Source organism: Phoxinus phoxinus (genome assembly GCF_949152265.1).
Source record: "Phoxinus phoxinus genome assembly, chromosome: 25".
Classification (NCBI taxonomy): Eukaryota; Metazoa; Chordata; class Actinopteri; order Cypriniformes; family Leuciscidae; genus Phoxinus; species Phoxinus phoxinus.
This window is the reverse complement of record NC_136900.1, coordinates 5,351,828-5,372,537: the sequence shown is the minus strand read 5'-3', so window position 1 is coordinate 5,372,537 and position 20,710 is coordinate 5,351,828. Positions and strand designations below refer to the sequence as shown.

Below are 20,710 nucleotides of genomic sequence, written 5' to 3'. Positions count from 1 at the left end.
AATAAAGCAAATAAGACTTGTTTTATCATTAACTCAACAAAAACAGAATTGTGTAATCTAACACACAAATATGGAATAAATGAATTGCCCGTGTCATTGTTAGCCGGAATGACATGCGGTTAGACGGAAGGACATTCTGCATTATTTTTCAGGATTACCATAAAAACCATCCCCAGTATCATTTTTCCTTTCCAGTACTTTTTTCCCCAACACAAAAACACTGACAAGTTTTTAATGATTTAAAAAAGTTCAATTCAATGATAATGACCCATGTGACTCATTTAATCTTATGAAATCAATATGAATGACAGCTAAAATATGGCAAAAAAACATAAAATTATGTAAATAATGTTAATGTTAATAATATAACGATAATAACTATGCCTAAAAGTTTACAAATGTTAATTAAAAACTACAACTTAGCTATCATCACGTAAGGTCATCTTTTAGATCAAATAGATAGTTTTTTTTTTAATATATATATATATATAAAAAACATTATAAATGTTTTATTAGTATTGTCCAAAAGGACACATGATATTGCTACAAAGTACATTTTAAGAGACACTTACTGACCTTTGCACATGTTCTAGGACTCTTTCAGGGTCTGCCTTTTGATACAATATTATGTCACATGACATACCAAAATGCATTAAGTTCCAAAATGGTCATTGATGTCTGTTATCCAGGAATGACATTAGAGAAATCACAATTTGGGGACAAAAGTTTTTCTCTCATAAACATTTAAATAAACTTAACATTATCACTGTATTTGTAGGAATCATGGAAAATATCAACACAATTATGCCCAAGTAGAATTTAAATAATTTATTTATATTTTTTACATTTTTATTGTATTTTTGTATTCAGATTTTAAGCTGGAACAGTTACCCGGAATGACATTTTGGGATTTTTGAGCTCAATACTTCCTTAAAATTAATTAAAGAGGGGTAAGTTGAGTCACTTAATGAAGTGCATTTAAAAAAGGTATACATTTTTAATATTATGAATATGCTTGGGAGACCAAAATTGGGACATGCCAAGTCATTGACCCATATACTGTTTGTTTGATGTATAAAAGTATTCAACAGAACAAAGCAGCTCGAGCGGGAAACCTTTCACTTGTTTGAAAAAGAGGAACCGCGCAGTCATTGGCTGGCACTCATGCGCAGACGTCACGTATTAGCCAATCACAAGGCCTGCATACTCGTGAGACTATGAGCTCGTGGCGGTACAATGCTTTAAAAGCGGGTGTGTAACACACATGCAGCATTTCCAGCACAAGCAGGACAGAGAAGAACTCCGCAGCAATGGCAAGAACCAAGCAGACCGCTCGTAAATCCACCGGTGGTAAAGCCCCGAGGAAGCAGCTCGCTACTAAAGCCGCCCGTAAGAGCGCTCCGGCCACCGGCGGCGTCAAGAAGCCTCACCGTTACCGGCCCGGGACCGTGGCTCTGCGGGAGATCCGCCGCTATCAGAAGTCCACCGAGCTGCTGATCCGCAAACTGCCCTTCCAGCGGCTGGTGAGAGAAATCGCCCAGGACTTCAAGACGGACCTGCGCTTCCAGAGCTCCGCTGTCATGGCCCTGCAGGAGTCCAGCGAGGCTTATTTGGTCGGTCTGTTCGAGGACACCAACCTGTGCGCCATCCACGCCAAGAGGGTCACCATCATGCCCAAAGATATCCAGCTGGCCCGCCGCATCCGCGGAGAGCGCGCTTAAACCCGCGTCTGCGTCAACCCACAAACGGCTCTTTTAAGAGCCACCAAAACTGCACTGAACGAGATCATTTCCAGTTAAAGCTCAATATGAGTAGAAAGTTGCGTTCATGCATCACACTAACACTGGGACACCTTTCTCTAACTCATCAGTTATCATTACTATCAGAATTAAATATAAACCTAACCCTGATTATAAAATACCAGACATGAGGGAATATGAAAAATATGAATTGTATGTTATGTAGTTTAATATTTGTACAGTTCGTGTTTTTCTTTTTTTCTTTTACTTGAATGCTGGATGTCAGTTGTACAAATTACACAATAGCCTTAAGGGCAAATTATATATAAAACACCTATTATTGAAGTTAAAAAAAACTATACTGTCCTTCTAGACTAGCACATTTCATTACTACTCAGTCTCTCTTATATGATGATATTATAACATCCTCTTCATCAAATGAAATAAATCTTATAAAACATGAAAGAAGTCGGACAGGCCTCGTTAAATTAAGGTTTGGGTTAAATCACAATGTTTTGTGCTGGAACTATATTGAGGGGAGGGGCGTTTTGCGCTTTGTGACGCGATGTTGGTTTCCATCAGGTCCTGTAAGTAAATATAAAAGGCGTCCTTGCAGCGCCGTCTTTATATTTGCTCTGATCGTTTGATTAGTGTCTGTGAAGCATGTCTGGAAGAGGCAAAGGCGGTAAAGGACTCGGCAAAGGGGGCGCTAAGCGTCACCGCAAAGTTTTGCGCGATAACATCCAGGGAATCACCAAACCCGCAATTCGTCGTCTGGCTCGCCGCGGCGGCGTCAAGCGCATCTCCGGTCTGATCTACGAGGAGACCCGCGGAGTGTTGAAGGTGTTTCTGGAGAACGTGATCCGCGATGCCGTCACCTACACCGAGCACGCCAAGAGAAAGACCGTCACCGCCATGGATGTTGTGTACGCGCTGAAGAGACAGGGACGCACCCTGTACGGCTTCGGGGGATAAACGCCTGAGACCAGGAGAAACTGAACCAACCCAACGGCTCTTTTAAGAGCCACACACACTGTCACACAAAGAGTTTTGCCTCGTTAATGTCAGTGACTCATGGTTTTCTTAAAAGTAAACGATACAATTCTGAATAAATCACAGAATAATAATTTTGCAAAGATTTTTTTTTTCTCCACTGAATATAAGGTTTTTTAAAATATTTTAACCGTATATATTGCATTAATGTCACAAAAACAAAAATTCTATTCACATTTCTTCAAGAAGCACTTTTCATATGGATTAATCTATCCTATTGGGATTTAAAGTGTTTCATGGAGAGAAAAAAAAGTTAAAATGGTTAAAATAAAAGTGACGTCACACAGCGGAAAGGGGGCTTTGAGAGACTTTCTGGTATAAAAAAAAAAGACTTTCTGGTATAACAAAAAAAAAACTTTTAAAGAGATCTTATCGCTGCTATTATTAATTCCCTTCAAAAATGTTTTTTTACGAGTACACGATCATGCATAATGTTTGTCTTTTTCTTCCAAATGTAATAAACCCAAAATAAATAGCGGGAAATGAACAAAGGAAACTGTCCTGTGGGCTGTCACTCAAACATTTGGCGGTGGGAGGGGCTATCATTTAACCGCTCGTGATTGGCACTTGTTCCTCTCGTGATTCTTTGAGTTAGCCAATAAAATACGAGTTTATGGGTTCGGCCTATGGAAACAGGCAATCAGCAGAATCTCGAATCTCTTTGAAAATTAGCATAAGGAGCGAATAAATTGCTCTGTATTGCGCTGGCGTTTACATCGATTCGTCAGTTGTCTGATCTCGCATCATCATGCCTGAACCAGCAAAGTCCGCGCCTAAGAAGGGATCCAAGAAGGCCGTCACCAAGACCGCCGGTAAGGGAGGAAAGAAGCGCAGAAAGTCCAGGAAGGAGAGCTATGCCATCTATGTCTACAAAGTGTTGAAACAGGTTCATCCTGACACCGGCATCTCCTCCAAGGCGATGGGCATCATGAACTCCTTCGTCAACGACATCTTCGAGCGCATCGCCGGTGAGTCGTCTCGTCTCGCTCACTACAACAAGCGCTCCACCATCACCTCTAGGGAGATCCAGACCGCCGTGCGTCTGCTGCTGCCCGGAGAGCTGGCCAAACACGCCGTGTCCGAGGGCACAAAGGCCGTCACCAAATACACCAGCTCGAAGTAAAGCGGCATCTGAAGATTTCAGCCACCACAAAGGCTCTTTTAAGAGCCACCCACTCCCTCCATTGAAAGAGCTTCTGGTGTTTGTTGTGTTTTTAATGTTTGCTCCAGTTATATTTGAAAGAACATCCAGGTAAATTTAAATGGCTTTGGGAAGAAAACATGATATCAGTGTTGGATAAATTACTACGTTTAAATACACATTTGTGAAATCTCAATTTTAGCCCTCAAATTTTCTTAATTTCTAAATTATATACTGTTCTGCAATTAAATCACTCTGAAACTTAAATAAAATCAAGGTCATCATGTTATAACTTGTTACATCATGAGAAACCTTCATATTAATGACAATTAAGTTTACTATATGCTTTTATAAAGCATGTGATATAAAGTTCATTATTGTTTAGACAGGAGCATTATAGGGCCTATAGTTAAGTCGATCTCTGATTCATTTTAATAGTTTGTGCTAATAAAACATTAAGTGAAATTCGCTTGCCAAAAGGGTGTTTTTAAAATAAAGTGAATATTTAAAACAAAATCTTTGGATTTATCATTTGTCAGTTTCTTAAAGACTAATGCCACCTGACCTGTCAGATGATGATGACTGAAGGACGATAAGAAGAACTCTAATTTTGCACAGCTGTCACTGTACTTTACATGGATCAGCTATCATGATGCTTTTTAAACTGTAGGGGAGAGTGGGGTAAAATTAGACATTTTTTTACATTTGCTTCCCTCTAAGCGAGCTAAAATGATATCAGTCAAATTACACATTTCCCATTAATTTGGGATGTTTCCTAACAATGGAAATTATCAGAATGTATTCAGGACGAAGGGCAGTGAAAATATGATTGTTTTTTAAAAAGTGGTCTTGTGTCTCACTTTACCCCAGTTTAGACCAGATAAATCAAGGGGGTAAAGAGAACCAGCTGGGGGTAAACTGATCCAAATACTTTTCCCACTCTGAAACTACCATAACAACACATGTTGTAACAGTTTGAATCCTGACAGCTAGATTGACAACCACATATTCCAGAACTAATGTCGGAATAGTAACAGAATCATGGGGATTGGTCAATTAAGAAAATAAAATTGATGACCCCCCAAAATTGATGCACATCCAGGTGAAGGTACACCGTGCTGGGTGTGCTTATGGTGAATGACACTGGAGGAAATTCCTCCTAAAAAAATGGACTGTGTCCAAAAAATTGCGATGCCTTCTGGAGCGAAGTTGGTTCTAAAACGCCCCTTTGGGTCTAGGGACAATGCTCCGCTCGGACAAGGAACACGGACCAGAGAACCGTGGTGGTCAGACTGGGTGGTGAAACGGCCAGACCCAGCCCAGAGAAAGTGCACTTTGTACGGGCGAGACTTCCAGTAAATAGGGTCTGGTTTGGACATCCAGTCCCTCGGTGCCAGGGCGTACCGGTGAACGTGGGTGAGCTAGGAGTGAAAAAAACACTGGAGAATATTCCTCCTCGTAAAATTGGACCATGTCCAAAAATATATTGTATTTGAACAAGAGCTCCATGCTTGCAGACTCCAGGGAGGGTGGGTCATCTCCGGTCAAAGTCAGATCCGTACGCCTGCTGGCGCTCCTGCTGGAGCGAAGACGGTCCAAACACGGACGCTCGGGGTGTTGTAGAGGAGGGAGACGACACTCTTATCAGACAAGGTAACGGACAAAAGGCGCCTCGGGGTGCCTGGTCGATTGGAGCTTCGGACCCGCCTGGGGAAGGCCCCTGCCCGGTCGAGGGGCAGCTTGCTCCTCCCTGATTTGCATGTCAACACGAGACACAGTCTTCCTCCGGGGAACGAGGGCCCCGAGAGACTCAGATAGCCTGTCTGAAACGAATGTCCGCAGAGGAGGCAGTGGCCGCGGGCGCGTCGGGAGGCTTGGATGGTTGGGGGTTTAGTTGGGGCTACCCTGGCACGTCTTAGAGCTGTGCCCTGCGCCTCCCGCTACTTTTAAAAGCACCAACAACTCCCAGGGAGAGTGCCTCGGTTTCGGGCACGCGCATATCCGTCTGCCTGACGGAGCGACCTCGGTCCTAAAACTGACCTTGGGGGTTTTGTCGAGGAGGGGACAAACGCTCCGCTCCGACAATGAGAGAGGGAGAAGGTGCTCCACCTCTTTGCCTCAGCTACTGCACCCCAGGCTACTGATTTTACTTCTCCTTTCTCTTTTTTTCTTTGTGAATCTTAGGAGGCTTGACTTGTCAATATTTCTATCCCTTGCTGCTGCTCTTATAGACTTATTTTCTTCCTTGACCTCAGGGGCTGCACTCTCCATCCCCTTGGCATGATGGCTTTTCTACAATGTTTATGACATTAAAAATAAAACATATGTAATATTACATTAATACATTAAAATATGTTTAAGACTAAACTTAACTTTTGCCTCATGTCTCACTTTACCCCACCGCCACATTTTAGAAAAAAAAAAAAGATCTCTCTTAGCAATTCAGGCTCATCTTTAGCTAGCATCGTCACATGGCTTTATATGTTGGTAGTTCATCAACATAATATAAGTTTTTCTACCTGAATCAATTTGCTTTGGCACAACAGTTGATTAAGTTGACAGCAAGAAAATGTACTTTTAAGAGCAAAAAAAATATTTTTTTGAAAAAAACATGCTTATCTACGGAGCCCCTAAAGGGACGTGGTGGTGGAATTTTTTTTAGGATGGGAGAACATTTTTTTCCAAATCTTTTGCGTTCCCTCGCAAAACTTTTGTGTTCCCCCGAGAAACTTTGCGTTCCCTCGCAAAACTTTTGCGTTCCCACGAGAAACTTTGCGTTCCCTCGCAAAGAAATTTGCGTTCCCACGCAAAACCTGTTGTGAGCTCGGACAGACACTTCCTTTAATGTCCCGCTGGCAGTGTTTCAGAGCTCCGTACGTTAATGGAGCCATTCTTAGTGTTTGAACTTGGACTCAAATATAAAGAAATGCAGTCAGTGCTTAACTCAAGGAGTTCAGTGAAGTTGGCAATTCACATGGACTATTCGAACTTCCCGGATCAATATTCTTGAGCTAAACGTTAAAACACAAACGACACCTATTTTACAATCACAGTAACCTAGACAACGAGCTACAACCCAATTCTCCTCAAAACGAGCTTTATAATATAGGCTAAATGGATCTCTATGAGCAGTCGGCTGAGAGAATTCCGAAGGGACTGTCTGCAAAGTGCAATATAACCCAAGAAACGACTACAGCATCAACTCAACTCAAAAATAATCATTAACTTCAATGTTACAAACTGTAGTGCCACCCAATTCAGTTTACACATCAATGGTCACCCACTGGTCATACTACACTGCTTTTACACATTTTATATTATGAAAAATATCCAATAACTTCACTGTAACACACCAAATTTAGTTCACACATCACTGCTCTAATGTTGGTTATGCAACACTTAGTTTGGGATGTAATTGCACATAAAAAAATAAGTAGGCCTATTCTTTAAACAAATGATATTGGTACCGTACGTACGCAGCTAACATAATAGTTACAACCATAGCTTTTGCATTATATTTGCTTACTGAATTTAATGGCATTACATTGTATAACAGTGTGAAGTTATTTAATATTTTTTTCTAAAAAGGGTGATTTTCTAAAAAGTTATTGATTTTATTTCATAATAAGTAATCATAAAAATTATGCATTTTTTATCAAACTAAGTATTGTAGTATAACCAGCGGGAGAGCAGTGATGTGTGAACTGAATTTGGTGACAGTAAAGTGTATCACAGTGAAGCTATTGATGTTTAATAATATAAAATGTGCAGACCGGTCTGGGGATTTGCACTTTGCAGACGGCCCCTTATTCAGAATTGTCTCTCAATTGGCTGATTTGAGACAAATTTATATTATAAAGCTCGTTTTGAGGATAATTGGGTTGTAGCTCGTTGTCTAGGTTACTGTGATTGTAAATAGGTGTCGTTTGTGTTTTAACAAAGTTTAGCTCAAGAATATTGATCAGGGAAGTTCGAATAGCCATGTGAATATATTGCCAACTTCACTGAACTCCTTGAGTTAAAGGGCACCTATTATGGAATTTAGAAATTTACCTTTCATGTAGTGTGTAACATAGATCTAAGTGAACAAAAACATCATGCAAAGTTTGAAATATGAAAGTGCACCGTATATAAAGTTATTGTCTTTCAAAAGTAAGAGTCGACTCTGAGTAATTTTTATGAATCGTTAGAAGACCGAAGCTTTTTCTCTGACTAGATGACGTCAACTTGTCAAGTTATTTGAATACGATACGCCCACTTATTGCGCTCCAAGGCCAGCAGGGAAAATATCATGGCGAGGAGACGCTGTGTTCTGAAGTGCGACTCAAAAGCCAACTTTTTTCATCTGCCCAAGGAGGAGCATTTGAAGACTAAGTGGCTACAATTCATATATACAACTATACCACAGAAGTATAGTCCGAGCCTTGTGCTTTGTTCGCGCCATTTTGAAGACGATTGCTTTACCAACTTAAATGCAATCAAACTTGGATTCGCGAGACGGCTGATATTGAAGGAAGGTTCAGTTCCAAGTGTATTTGCATCAGCTTCCTTCTCCGTATCACAACCTGTAAGTGTTATTAATAATTGTTGCTTTTATGTAGCATGCTTAATAATTATTTTGTTTGTTGTGTAAGCACCGTTTAGCTTCTAGGTCTTCAATGGCAATTGTATTGAGATATGTGAAGTGTTTGTCGTTGTTTTCGGAGTTGTCTTAAAGAATAGAGTAATACCTCGTAGTAACGTAACTGCATTTTTTTTGTTGTAAAAACGTTATGTTTATGCATCGGGCTAATGCAAACAAAGACTGATTGTGCTTTTACAATATGTACTCTGGGCTATGCTCGCTAACATAACATTAAATTATTTATCTTATTTTTCGTTTTTTACTACAAACTATAAAGCAGTGGACTATAATCATTATTATAACACAATTTAATTGATAAAAGCATCATTGTACTCCGTGTTAAAAATAAGTATTATCTCTGTAAACACTGCTGGGTCATCTGACCAATCAACGCAGATTAGCGTCGCGCAAAGGAGGGGTTTGGGAAAACGAGTCGTTGAACGAATCATTTGGGATTCATGCATGTAAAACTGTTGTTGGGGACTCCCACAACAACATTAGGAACATTTTAAATGTCATAATAGGTGCCCTTTAAGCACTGACTGCATTTCTTTATATTTGAGTCCAAGTTCAAACACTAAGAATGGCTCCATTAACGTACGGAGCTCTGAAACACTGCCAGCGGGACATTAAAGGAAGTGTCTGTCCGAGCTCACAACAGGTTTTGCGTGGGAACGCAAATATCTTTGCGAGGGAACGCAAAATATTTGGAAAAAAATGTTCTCCCATCCTAAAAAAAATTCCACCACCACGTCCCTTTAGGGGCTCCGTACTTATCACCCCACCATGAGGTCCACTCCTTCATGGCCAAGGGGAAATGGGAGGGGCTTGAAGACATAATGGTCACATAACCACAAATGTGTTCCGTTAGTTAGATACAGGGGGTGTCTCACATTCCGATGTCTCACTTTACACCACTCTACCCTACTGACATTTAGCAGACGCTTTTATCCAAAGCGACTTTGGTTGTGTTAATGTAGTGGACTAAAACCGTGTGGTAATATTAGATGGATGTTTGATGCACTTCAGAATAGGATGAAATTAATATCTGTGGAAAAAGGCCTAAAAGCAGTCAGATCCAAAAAGAAATACAAAACCTGTGCCTAATGAAAGTAATCAAGTTGACAAATATTTGGTATTAATATAGCAATTTGAGAGGATTACAAGCATTTTTATATAGGTCGTAATTTTTTATAAGTTGTATAGATTATTTTATACCTTTATTAGGCTACATTTTGCCTAAATTATACTTTCAAATAATGTTTTTTCTAGTTAAAAAATCGAGGTGCATAATTTCAAGTTAATGAGGCCTGCGGTCAGTCAGATTCAAAAAAAAGAAATACAAAACCTGTGCTAAATGAAAGAAAACGAGCTGATAAAAAGCCTGAATCCAATTTTTAGAGATAAATGAGATACAAGTAATTTTAAAAGGCCAGCCATTTTTAAACCGGAACAAAAAAGTATGTAAAAGCAGCACAAGGGTTAAAGAGGTTGTTCAAAGATGAGATGGAACAGATAGTGAAAGAAAATCAAGTGTCCAGCATACATGAGATCGGTTTAACCAAACAAAGATTTAATGCAATGCACGCAGGGCACTTGATGATACGTTTCTTTTACTATCTGCTCCTTCTAATCCACAAGAAAATTCATTAAAAATGTTTGTAAAGAAGTTAATATATAGGAAAAACTTGGAATAATAATAATTGTAGAAGTGGAACCTCTGGATTGCTCGGATAGTCCTTGAAGACTGTGACTCCGGTAAGAGAGTAAGGGCTCGGAGAGTTACATAAAAAAAAAAAACTTAATTGTGTGTGTGTGTGTGTGCGTGTGTGTGTGTGTGTGTGTGTGTGTTGAGATTTCCACAATTATAATAGTGTAGCATGTCAAATAATCGTAAAATGGCAAACAGCTCAACATTTAAATGTTAATATTACATCAACACATTATAACATGTTTGAGGAACTAGCACATTAGCTTTCTGACAGATTATCAAATAACGTCATCTGCTGCACATACAAACTTACTAGATTAATACATTAATAATAAAAAAAAACATTAGTAACGTGCATGTTTCTAATATAAGAAATACATGTACTTTTCTTCACAAATGGCACACAGCTTTAAAGTTCGGATGCTCACTGTGACCCAGCGCATGCGGTGTATAAAGTGCACGGTCTTAAAGGGGACATTGTATGGGTATCAGTAAAGTGAAAGAGTATTATTACTACAATAATAGTAATAATAAATAGCTAAAAGCAGCAATTTAAGGAGCACTCCACTTTTTTTTAGAAATAGGCTAATTTTCCATCTCCCCCAGAGTTAAACAGTTGAGTTTTACCGTTTTCGAATCCATTCAGCCGATCTCCGGGCCTGACGGTAGCACTTTTAGCATAGCTTAGCATAGATCATTGAATCTGATTAGACCGTTAACATCTCTCTCAAAAAAATGACCAAAGAGTTTAGATATTTTTCCTTTTTAAAACTTGACTCTTCTGTAGTTACATCGTGAACTAAGAGCGACAGAAAATGAAAAGTTGCGAAGGCCAATATGACTAGGAAAAATACTCTCATTCCTGTGTAATAATCAAGGAATTGCTGCCGTACCAGCAGGACAATGATATTACAAACTTAGTGCCGGTCACATTGGAAGTTTCCTAGCTGGGGACTATTTTCAGGCGCTGCGTAATATCATTACGCCTGCTGCACCCATACAGTAGCAGTTCCTTGATTATTACGCAGAAATGAGAGTAGCCTATAGTTCCTAGTCATATTGGCCTAGAAAATCACAACTTTTCATTTTCTGTCGGTCTTAGTATACTATACTCTCATTTCTGATTTCATACTACACTGTAACAAGTGAGACAGACTAGTGCAAATTATTACAAATGGGTCGTTGTCTTACCTCCAAGCCACGCTGGCTGAGTTTTTTGCTCCAATAAATAAATGGTCATTTTCAGACCTCATTTTAATAAATTGAGCTGTCTGCTCCTTGCTCCCTGAAACATTTATTAAAATAATATTTAGTTTTGCCTCAAACCACCTGACAAATGAAGCCACGCAATGGTAATGAAGGATTTAATTTGGCCGGAGTTTTTAGAAATAATCGTTTTCTGGGATAAAAACTGCGTTTTCGTGTAAATGACAGGCCAAAACGCAGAGAAATATCTGCGTTTTCCCATCGTGTAAACGGGGCCTAAAACACAATAATACATTGAAATGTGAATTTGTCAACCGCCACAGAACGTCTCGGTTACTAACGTAACCTCGGTTCCCTGAGATGAGGGAACGAATGTTGCGTAAGTTGACTTACGCATCGGGAAATTCCCATTCTCGAGAAGATTGAAGTCTAAAATTATCCTTATAATTTGCTTTAATTTAAAACGCACTTGCTGCAGCAAGCAGACCTAAGCGAGACGGCTGGCGCGCTCATTGGCTGCTCTGCAGCAATTGCTGCAACCTATGGGGAGACGCGACTAGCATGAGAGCCAATAGGGGAGCTTTGCGCCCTCTATGGGACAAAGCCTGCCGAAATAGGCATGGCCTCATGCTATAAAATAGCGCGTCACCCATAGATGCCTTGTTTTCATCGACTGAAGCAACACAGACGGAGCACAACACGGCCAGGTTACGCAACACTCGTTCCCTCATCTCAGGGAACCGAGGTTACGTTAGTAACCGAGATGTTTCCTTTCGAGAGTACTCTCGTGTTGCGTAAGTTGACTTACGCATCGGGAACCCCGTGTAAAATGCTGTGTGTGCCCACATAAAAAAATTCCCTATCACCGTCCCAGGGCGAGTGCCCGGGGCTCATAGACGATAATTAAGTTCAGGCCACAGGGGGGCAGAACCGGGGATATGTAGGAATGGGCCGAATGAAAATGGACCCCAATTACTTACATGACTGAATGCTTGATACATTATACCACAGTATGCTGTCTAGTTGGACAGTATAACTGCTATAGGGCTACTAAACAGATAACAGTTTAGCTTGTAGCGCGGGAACTTCTAGGTTATAGAACCTGATAAAAGTAGACGGAGAGGCCCAGCCTGCCGCCGTACAGATATCCTGAAGTGAAATCCCACTGGACCATCCCCACGACGAGGCCATGCCTCTAGTAGAGTGAGCTCTAACGCCCAGAGGGCAGCAGAGACCTTTGGAATCATAAGCCAATGAAATAGCATCGACTATCCAGCGTGAAAGGCTCTGTTTTGAGGTAGCCAAACCCTTAGTGCGGCCACCAAAGGATACAAAGAGCTGATCCGATTGTCTGAACAAAGCGGAGCGCTCCAAGTAAATTCTCAAAGCCCTGATAGGGCAGAGAAAATTCAGGTCCCTTTCACCGTCAGATGCAGGAAGAGCTGACAGTGAAATGACTTGCGACCTGAACGGAGTGGCAAGCACTTTAGGAACATAGCCATGTCTTGGTTTGAGAATAACTTTGCAGTCATTGGGCCCAAACTCAAGACAAGTAGCGCTCACTGAGCGCGTGTAGGTCACCCACCCGCTTAACTGATGCCAGTGCCAACAGAAAGGCGGTTTTGAGTGAGAGATATTTTAAGTCTATCGACTGCATTGGTTCGAATGGATCACCCTTCATGGCCTCTAGGACCGTGGAAAGGTCCTAAACTGGAACCGACGGAGGTCGAGGAGGGTTTAGCCTCCTTGCTCCTCTAAGAAAATGGACGACTAGGTCGTTTTTCCCCAGTGACTGACCGGAAGTCTGCTTTAGAAAAGCCGCAACGGCCGACACATATACTTTGAGCGTGGAGGGGGACCTGCCCGCGTCCAACAGCTCTTGGAGGAAGGGGAGCAACTCCGTTACTCCACAGTTTTTAGGATCCATGTTCCGTGCTGAGCACCAGCTCGAGAACACTGACCATTTAAGAGCATAGAGTCGTCTAGTAGACGGCGCTCTAGCCTCCGTGATGGTATTTAACACTCCCTCCGGGAGGTTAACGGGTACCCGTTGAGTGCCCATGCGTGTAGGGCCCACAGTTCGGGGTGGGGATGCCAGAGCGTCCCTTTGGCCTGAGAGAGGAGATCTTTCCTCACCGGGACTGGCCAAGGGGCTGTCCCTCCCAGCTGCGTCAGCTCCAGGAACCATGTCCGGTTCGTCCAGAGCGGAGCGACTAGGAGCACCGCACACCTGTTTTCCCTGATTTGCATGATGACCTGTGGTAACATCGGTGGGAAAGCATAGAGCGGGCGGTTGGGCTAGTCGTGGGCCAACGCATCCCTGTTCTTTGTAAAGTATGCTGGGCAGTGAGCATTGTCTTCTGAGGCAAAGAGGTCGACCTCCGCCCTGCCGAAGATGCTCCATATTAACTGAACCACCTGGGGGTGAAGGGACCATTCCCCTGGGGGAATGTTGCCCTTGTATAAAATATCCGGACCCAAGTTCAGGATGCCTGGCACATGCGCCGCTCTCAGCGAGCGCAGATTGTACTGAGCCCATACGAGAAGGCGTATGGCCATAGTAAAGAGGCTCCGGGATCTTATACCGCCCTGGCGGTTTATGTAGGATACCACCAACATGTTGTCCGATCGGACTAAGATGTGGTGATCCCTCAACCGCGGGAGAAAAAACTCCAGAGCTAGCTCGACCGCTTTCATCTCTAGACAGTTTATGTCTAGGCGTTTCTCTAGGTCCGTCCATAGACCGTAGATTGGCCTGCCCTCGTGCAGGGCCCCCCAACCGAGGTTGGATGCATCTGTCGAGACTACTTTCAGTTTCGACTGGTAGCAGTCGGCTGCTTTCCAAGGTTCCAGCGCTTCGACACAGCGCTGGGTAACCCTGAGACGAAGACGACCCGCTGTCCCACTGTGGCGAGGCGGGACTCGAGCTTATAGCCATAGCTGAAGGGGGCGCATGTTTAGCAGACCCAGCTGTAGCACCGCTGACGCTGAGGCCATGCAAATTTTTGAGAGGGGTGACGCCGCCGGCTCTGAATGATGCCGCTAGGCACTGGATGGAGAGCGCGCGCTGTGACGTAAGCCGCGCTGTTATTGAAACAGAGTCTATTTCTATCCCCAGAAAGGCGATTTTCTGACTGGGCGATAATAAACTCTTGTTCCAGTTGATTCTGAGACCCAGACTGTCCAAATGACTGAGTAACAAAACCTTGTGCGATATCAGTTCTGCCTCTGACTGAGCTAGAATTAGCCAATCGTCTAAATAGTTCAGAACTCGCACGCCCTGTAGTTTCAGGGGTGCGAGAGCTGCGTCCATGCACTTCGTGAATGTACGTGGTGCTAAAGACAGGCCGAACGGTAGGACAGTGTACTGATAAGCTCGACCCTCGAAGGCGAATCTCAAGAATGGCCTGTGATGGGGTGCTATTTGTATTTGAAAATACGCATCCTTCAGATCCACTGACATAAACCAGTCCCCCGGGCGCATTTGCGCGAGGATCCGCGTCATGAACGCTTTGTTCGAAAGTCTGAGATCTAGAATGGGGCGGAGACCGCCGTCTTTTTTCGGGACGAGAAAATAACGACTGTAAAAACCTGTCTTGCTCTGTGTCAGAGGGACGGCTTCTATAGCCCTCTTTCTCAGCAGTTTCGCTATTTCGGCGCGAAGCAGATGCGCTGCTTCTGTTTTCACCGTGGTTTCGACCATGGCTCGAAAGCCCGGTGGTCTGCGTGCAAACTGCAGCGAGTAGCCTCGCTTTATTGTTTGAAGCACCCATTTTGATACACCCGGGATGATTTACCATGCGCTTGCACGTATGGCTAGGGGTAGAATGATGTCTAGGCTCGGATCGCTGTGTGCAAGGGATCCAGTGGCCTGAACTGTTTGTGCTTGTGACACTGTGTTTACAGCACTTATATGAGGCGGCGCGCATAGAGTTATGGGCGTCTGCTCTACATATGTTACACATGCCGCGAGAGCGGGAAGATGTTTTCTTGGGAGGGGACCCTAAGTGTGTGTGGGACACTGAACGGGCAGTTTATGGGTAGGGGTGAACACTGAATAGTGGGCACAGAACCTACATTTGTAACACATTTTGCATAAACCGGAATAAAAACAGACATTTTGCTCTTTTTCAGATTTATTTGAGTCGCCGTGAAAACGGCGTTTGTGTGCAGGCGGGCATGTTGTAGAACTGGCCCGTTTACTGCGAAATAAGCAGTCACCTTTGAGGCGGGAACTGGGGAAACAGTGCGCGAGCTCTTCGACGGTGGTCCGGCCGCAGCGAGAATTAACCGTCGTCTTTTCCCCCCTGTGGTTAGGAGGGCTGTGGAGGCTCAGGGTTCACTGCAGTCCTCGGTCTCGGACCCCCTGGGGGAGGCGGTCTTCGACGGCTCGACGAGCGCGAGCACTGGCGAGCGTCAAAGGGCTGGCGGCGCTGGAAAGCTGGCGGCGGAGGCGGCGCCGCCTTTGATGTCTGAGCAGGCAGCTGTTTCTTTCAGCGGCCTGCTGCAGAACTCGAGTGCCGTGGCAGAAAGTGTCGCAAGGCCTGTGACGCTTTCTGGGCTTCGGTGAAGCGTTCCGCGAACCCCTTGACTGACTGGCCAAACAATCCTGAATGGTGGGATGGGCGAGTCCAGGAAGGAGGCTCTGTCTGCGTCCTTCATATCCGTGAGCGTTAGCCACAGATGACGCTCCAGAACAGTGAGCACCGCCATGTTTCTGCCAATCGCCTGCGCTGTGGTCTTGGTAGCCCGCAGGGCCAAGTCCGTCGCGCTGCGCAGATCTCTAAACGCCTCAGAGTCAGAGCCAGCCTCATCCAAAGTGTGGAGAAGTTGGAGGAGGGCGGGCAAAGGTGCGTCGACACAGCGTCTTCGATCGGTGGAAGATGCTGGTATCCTTTTTCCAAGGCGCCATCCACAACGGAGAGCGTCGAGAAAGCGGATGACTTGAGCCTAGCCGAAAATGGCGCCTTCCACGATTTCGTCAGCTCGTCGTGCAGCTCAGAGAGGAACGGAGCGGGCCTTTGCTGAGGTGCTGGGCGGCCCCCCTGGAGAAACCACTCGTCGAGCCTGTTGCGTTTTGGCTCCTCGGGGGAAGACCACTCTAGGCCGAGGTCCTGGACAGCCTTGGTCAGCAGGCGGACGAGTTCGGTGTCCACGCTGGCTCTAGCTCCACTAGCGCTGGCTTGGGTTGAGGGGGCGGGTCCGGAATGGAGCCTGACCAGTCCCCGCTTCCCGAAGCGGCGAGCGAACAGCTGTCCTCGTCGACTTCCTCATTCTCAGGCGCACCGAATGTAATGAGGGGAGCGGCGGGAGGGCATTGACCGTCAGGGACGATAGGTGACGGTGACTCAGGCGCGGCCCTTGAGAGAGCGGCAGTGTGGTGTCTTCGCCGAAGGAGGCTAACCGAGCCCGCAGGGTCGGTAAAGCCATCTCGTCGCACCCCGGGCAGCCGCCAATGGAGAGCGCGAACTCGGCGTGGTCCTTCCCCAGGCAGGAAACGCAATCACGTGGCGGTCCCCAACCGTGAGGGGAACCCGACACGAGGCACAGGAATCGCGAGGCATTTGAAACAACGCCCGCAATTTGCTCTTTCAAATAGGAAGGAACTGAAAGTGACGCAACGGCGACACAGACAGTTTTAGTTAGCTTAGAAAAGGATATGTGGCGCCGGATAGCGCAGCTGGAACGGCGTGAAGGCGGCGTTGGGGAGAGACTCCTCGCCGGGGCCTCAGCACTCCAGTCCCGCTGGTTGCTCGTTCGACTGCGCGAAGGCTTCTTCCGGAGTCAGCGAAGTGGATCCTTCGCTGAAGGAGATGAAATCAAGGCATCTATGGGCGACGCGCTATTTTATAGCTTGAGGCCACACCTATTTCATCGGGCTTTGTCCCATAGAGGGCGCAAAGCTCCCCTATTGGCTCTCATGCTAGCCGCGTCTCCCCATAGGTTGCAGCAATTGCTGCAGAGCAGCCAATGAGCGTGCCAGCTGTCTTGCGTAGGTCTGCTTGCTGCAGCAAGTGCGTTTTAAATTAAAGCAAATTATAAGGATAATTTTAGGCTTCAATCTTCTCGAGAAAGTGGCTTTCCCAATGCGCAAGTAAACTTACGCAACACGAGAGTACTCTCGAAAGGGAACTCTGTCACAATTTTTTTTTATAAACATATACTGTCATCACGGGCGCGCAATTAATTATGGGGTAGGGTAGGCCGCTAAGGATCCTTCTGATGTATCCTTCGTTTCCCCGCATTTGGAGTCGCTTTTGAATCGTCGCGCACCGATGAAGCAACCAGCCTTCGAATACGGCCTTCGAAGGGTACAGCCCCTGAATTGGGACACAGCTCATGTCTTTTCTCAAGTCGTTTTTTTTTTTTTTTTTTTTTTTTTCATTTAGCACAGGTTTTGTATTTCTTTTTTGGATCTGACTGACCGCATGCAGGCCTCATTAAATTTATGCTCCTCAAATTTCACCTCAAACCTCAATTGTAGTGTTCTGGGTCAAAAATGACCTGACCACATAAAATTGCTTGTAAACCTCTCAATATACTCTCTTATTATAATAATATCTTATTACCAAATATTTATCAGCTCGTTTTCTTTCATTAAGCGCACGTTTTGTATTTAATTTTGGATCTGATTGCTTTTAGGCCTCTTTTTCCACAGATATTAATTTCATCCTATTCTGAAGTGCATGACATCCATCTAACATTACCACACAGTAAGTTGTAGTCCACTTACTAATTAACACAGCGCAGGGGGTTAAGTAAGTCGCTTTGGATAAAAGCTCTGCTAAATATCAGTAACGTACAGTTTATAAAGCATCATGATAGCTGATCCAGTGAAATAGTACAGTGACAGCTGTGCAAAATTAAAGAGTTCTTATTATTGTCCTTCAGTCATCATAATCTGGTGGCATTAATCTAAGAAAATGACAATAATAAATCCAAAGATTGAGTTTTATTATTAGTCTTTAATTTAGTGAAATTCGCTTGCCAAAATGTTTTTTTTTTTATTAGCATAAACAATTCAAATGAATCAGAGATCGACTTACTAGACCCAAATGCTCCTGTCTAAACAATGAATTTACCTGGATGGTCTTTTTCAAATATAACACAGGAGAATGGATGCATTTACTCATAAATTATTTCATTGAATACCGATTACCGTATCTCAATAACCAAACAAGAATAAAACTATAAAGCTTTCTTAAACTTTTAATTTTCACTGAATAACAAAAAACAGCTTTGGATGAAACGCGGATCAAATTTCTGCACTTACCACACGTTTTGAAGGTGGCATTTGCAAAGTTTTTAAAATGTCTGAAGCGCTTTTTTAAAATGTGGGGTAGGCAGGCATGCATTTTATTTTATATTTGTATATGAACATTTATTTATGTTTAGACCACTGCTATTATTGATTGGTATCAGAATGTTTCTACCACTATAATAAAGTGTTTATCAAAAAATGTGCCTACACTTTAATGAGAAAATTGGTGGCTTTTAAGAGACTTTAGGTCGGTGATTAGTGGCCAAGTGTTATTCAGATGAGTGAAGGAGAAAGTGAGACGAAATGGGCTTTATGCACAGCTGCACTACTTCCTGAACTTTAGCCAGCTCATTTGTTTCCCGTCTGCCATTATTGGACAAACTGATTAATCCTGGTATGTCTGATTATTGTTGTTGGTCAGGCACACCTGGATTAATCAGTTTGTCCAATAATGGCAGACAGAAAACAAAGGAGCTGGCTAAAGTTCAGGAAGTAGTGCAGCTGTGCATAAAGTCCTTAGAAAGCACTAATTAATTCTTGGCTGTTGAAACCAATAACCTTCAAAGTAAAAAAAAAATATATATATATTTACTCGTCTTAGAGAAAGAGATAAAATATTATAAGATGCCGTTTTTTACCATTTAAACTGAAACAAACAACATGAGCTCTTTCAATGGAGGGAGTGGGTGGCTCTTAAAAGAGCCTTTGTGGTGGCTGAAATCTTCAGATGCCGCTTTACTTCGAGCTGGTGTATTTGGTGACGGCCTTTGTGCCCTCGGACACGGCGTGTTTGGCCAGCTCTCCGGGCAGCAGCAGACGCACGGCGGTCTGGATCTCCCTAGAAGTGATGGTGGAGCGCTTGTTGTAGTGAGCGAGACGAGACGACTCACCGGCGATGCGCTCGAAGATGTCGTTGACGAAGGAGTTCATGATGCCCATCGCCTTGGAGGAGATGCCGGTGTCAGGATGAACCTGTTTCAACACTTTGTAGACATAGATGGCGTAGCTCTCCTTCCTGGACTTTCTGCGCTTCTTTCCTCCCTTACCGGCGGTCTTGGTGACGGCCTTCTTGGATCCCTTCTTAGGCGCGGACTTTGCTGGTTCAGGCATGATGATGCGAGATCAGACAACTGACGAATCGATGTAAACGCCAGCGCGATACAGAGGGATTTATTCGCTCCTTATGCTAATCCTTATGCTAATTTTCAAAGAGATTCGAGATTCTGCTGATTGCCTGTTTCCATAGGCCGAACCCATAAACTCGTATTTTATTGGCTAACTCAAAGAATCACGAGAGGAACAAGTGCCAATCACGAGCGGTTAAATGATAGCCCCTCCCACCGCCAAATGTTTGAGTGACAGCCCACAGGACAGTTTCCTTTGTTCATTTCCCGCTATTTATTTTGGGTTTATTACATTTGGAAGAAAAAGACAAACATTATGCATGATCGTGTAGTCTGAAAAAAACATTTTTGAAGGGAATTAATAATAGCAAGATAAGATCTCTTTAAAAAGGTTTTTTTTTTTGTTATACCAGAAAGTCTCTCAAAGCCCCCTTTCCGCTGCTGACGTCACTTATTTTAACCATTTTAACTTTTTTGTTTCCATGAAACACTTTAACTCCTTATCAAGCACCGGCCCGCGGGCGGGCCGAAGGGGCGTGGCTAAACTTTTATTACTTTTTATCGGCTTTGTTTTATAACAAATATTCAATCAACTATCATAAACTATGCATCATTTGAAAGCTAAAACACTCAAGAATCATGTTCTGAGCTTGTTTTTGCAATCAATACACCAGAGAGGAAAGGGTTAAATTAAATGCTGACTGACTGACCTTGTAAACATGAACACAATGAACGGCAATACTTATCTTTGATCGCGTATGGTTCAGATCAGTTCGGACGAATCCAAGAAACACCAGCATACATTTCAATGTAAGGGTCTACTCTTCAAAATGCATCCCACTGTTTAATCC

The 20,710-nt window shown here is 43.6% G+C and overlaps 4 protein-coding genes across 4 annotated transcripts; 3 read left to right on the top strand and 1 right to left on the bottom strand.

Annotated features, from left to right (window-relative positions):
* The first annotated feature begins 1,245 nt into the window (after positions 1-1,245).
* Positions 1,246-1,836, top strand: LOC306993346 (histone H3.2-like). The gene has a single exon (XM_079603051.1). It carries the CDS (start codon positions 1,311-1,313, stop codon positions 1,719-1,721), a length of 411 nt encoding a protein of 136 aa, XP_079459177.1. The 5' UTR covers positions 1,246-1,310; the 3' UTR covers positions 1,722-1,836.
* Positions 1,837-2,382: 546 nt separating this feature from the next.
* On the top strand, positions 2,383-2,788 carry LOC306993353 (histone H4). Its single transcript, XM_079603058.1, has one exon. The coding sequence runs from the start codon at positions 2,403-2,405 to the stop codon at positions 2,712-2,714; it is 312 nt and encodes a 103-aa protein (XP_079459184.1). The 5' UTR covers positions 2,383-2,402; the 3' UTR covers positions 2,715-2,788.
* Positions 2,789-3,525: 737 nt separating this feature from the next.
* On the top strand, positions 3,526-4,434 carry LOC306993350 (histone H2B). The gene has a single exon (XM_079603055.1). It carries the CDS (start codon positions 3,541-3,543, stop codon positions 3,913-3,915), a length of 375 nt encoding a protein of 124 aa, XP_079459181.1. The 5' UTR covers positions 3,526-3,540; the 3' UTR covers positions 3,916-4,434.
* Positions 4,435-18,427: 13,993 nt separating this feature from the next.
* LOC306993351 (histone H2B) lies at positions 18,428-19,874 on the bottom strand. Its single transcript, XM_079603056.1, has one exon. It carries the CDS (start codon positions 19,843-19,845, stop codon positions 19,471-19,473), a length of 375 nt encoding a protein of 124 aa, XP_079459182.1. The 5' UTR covers positions 19,846-19,874; the 3' UTR covers positions 18,428-19,470.
* Positions 19,875-20,710: the final 836 nt, after the last annotated feature.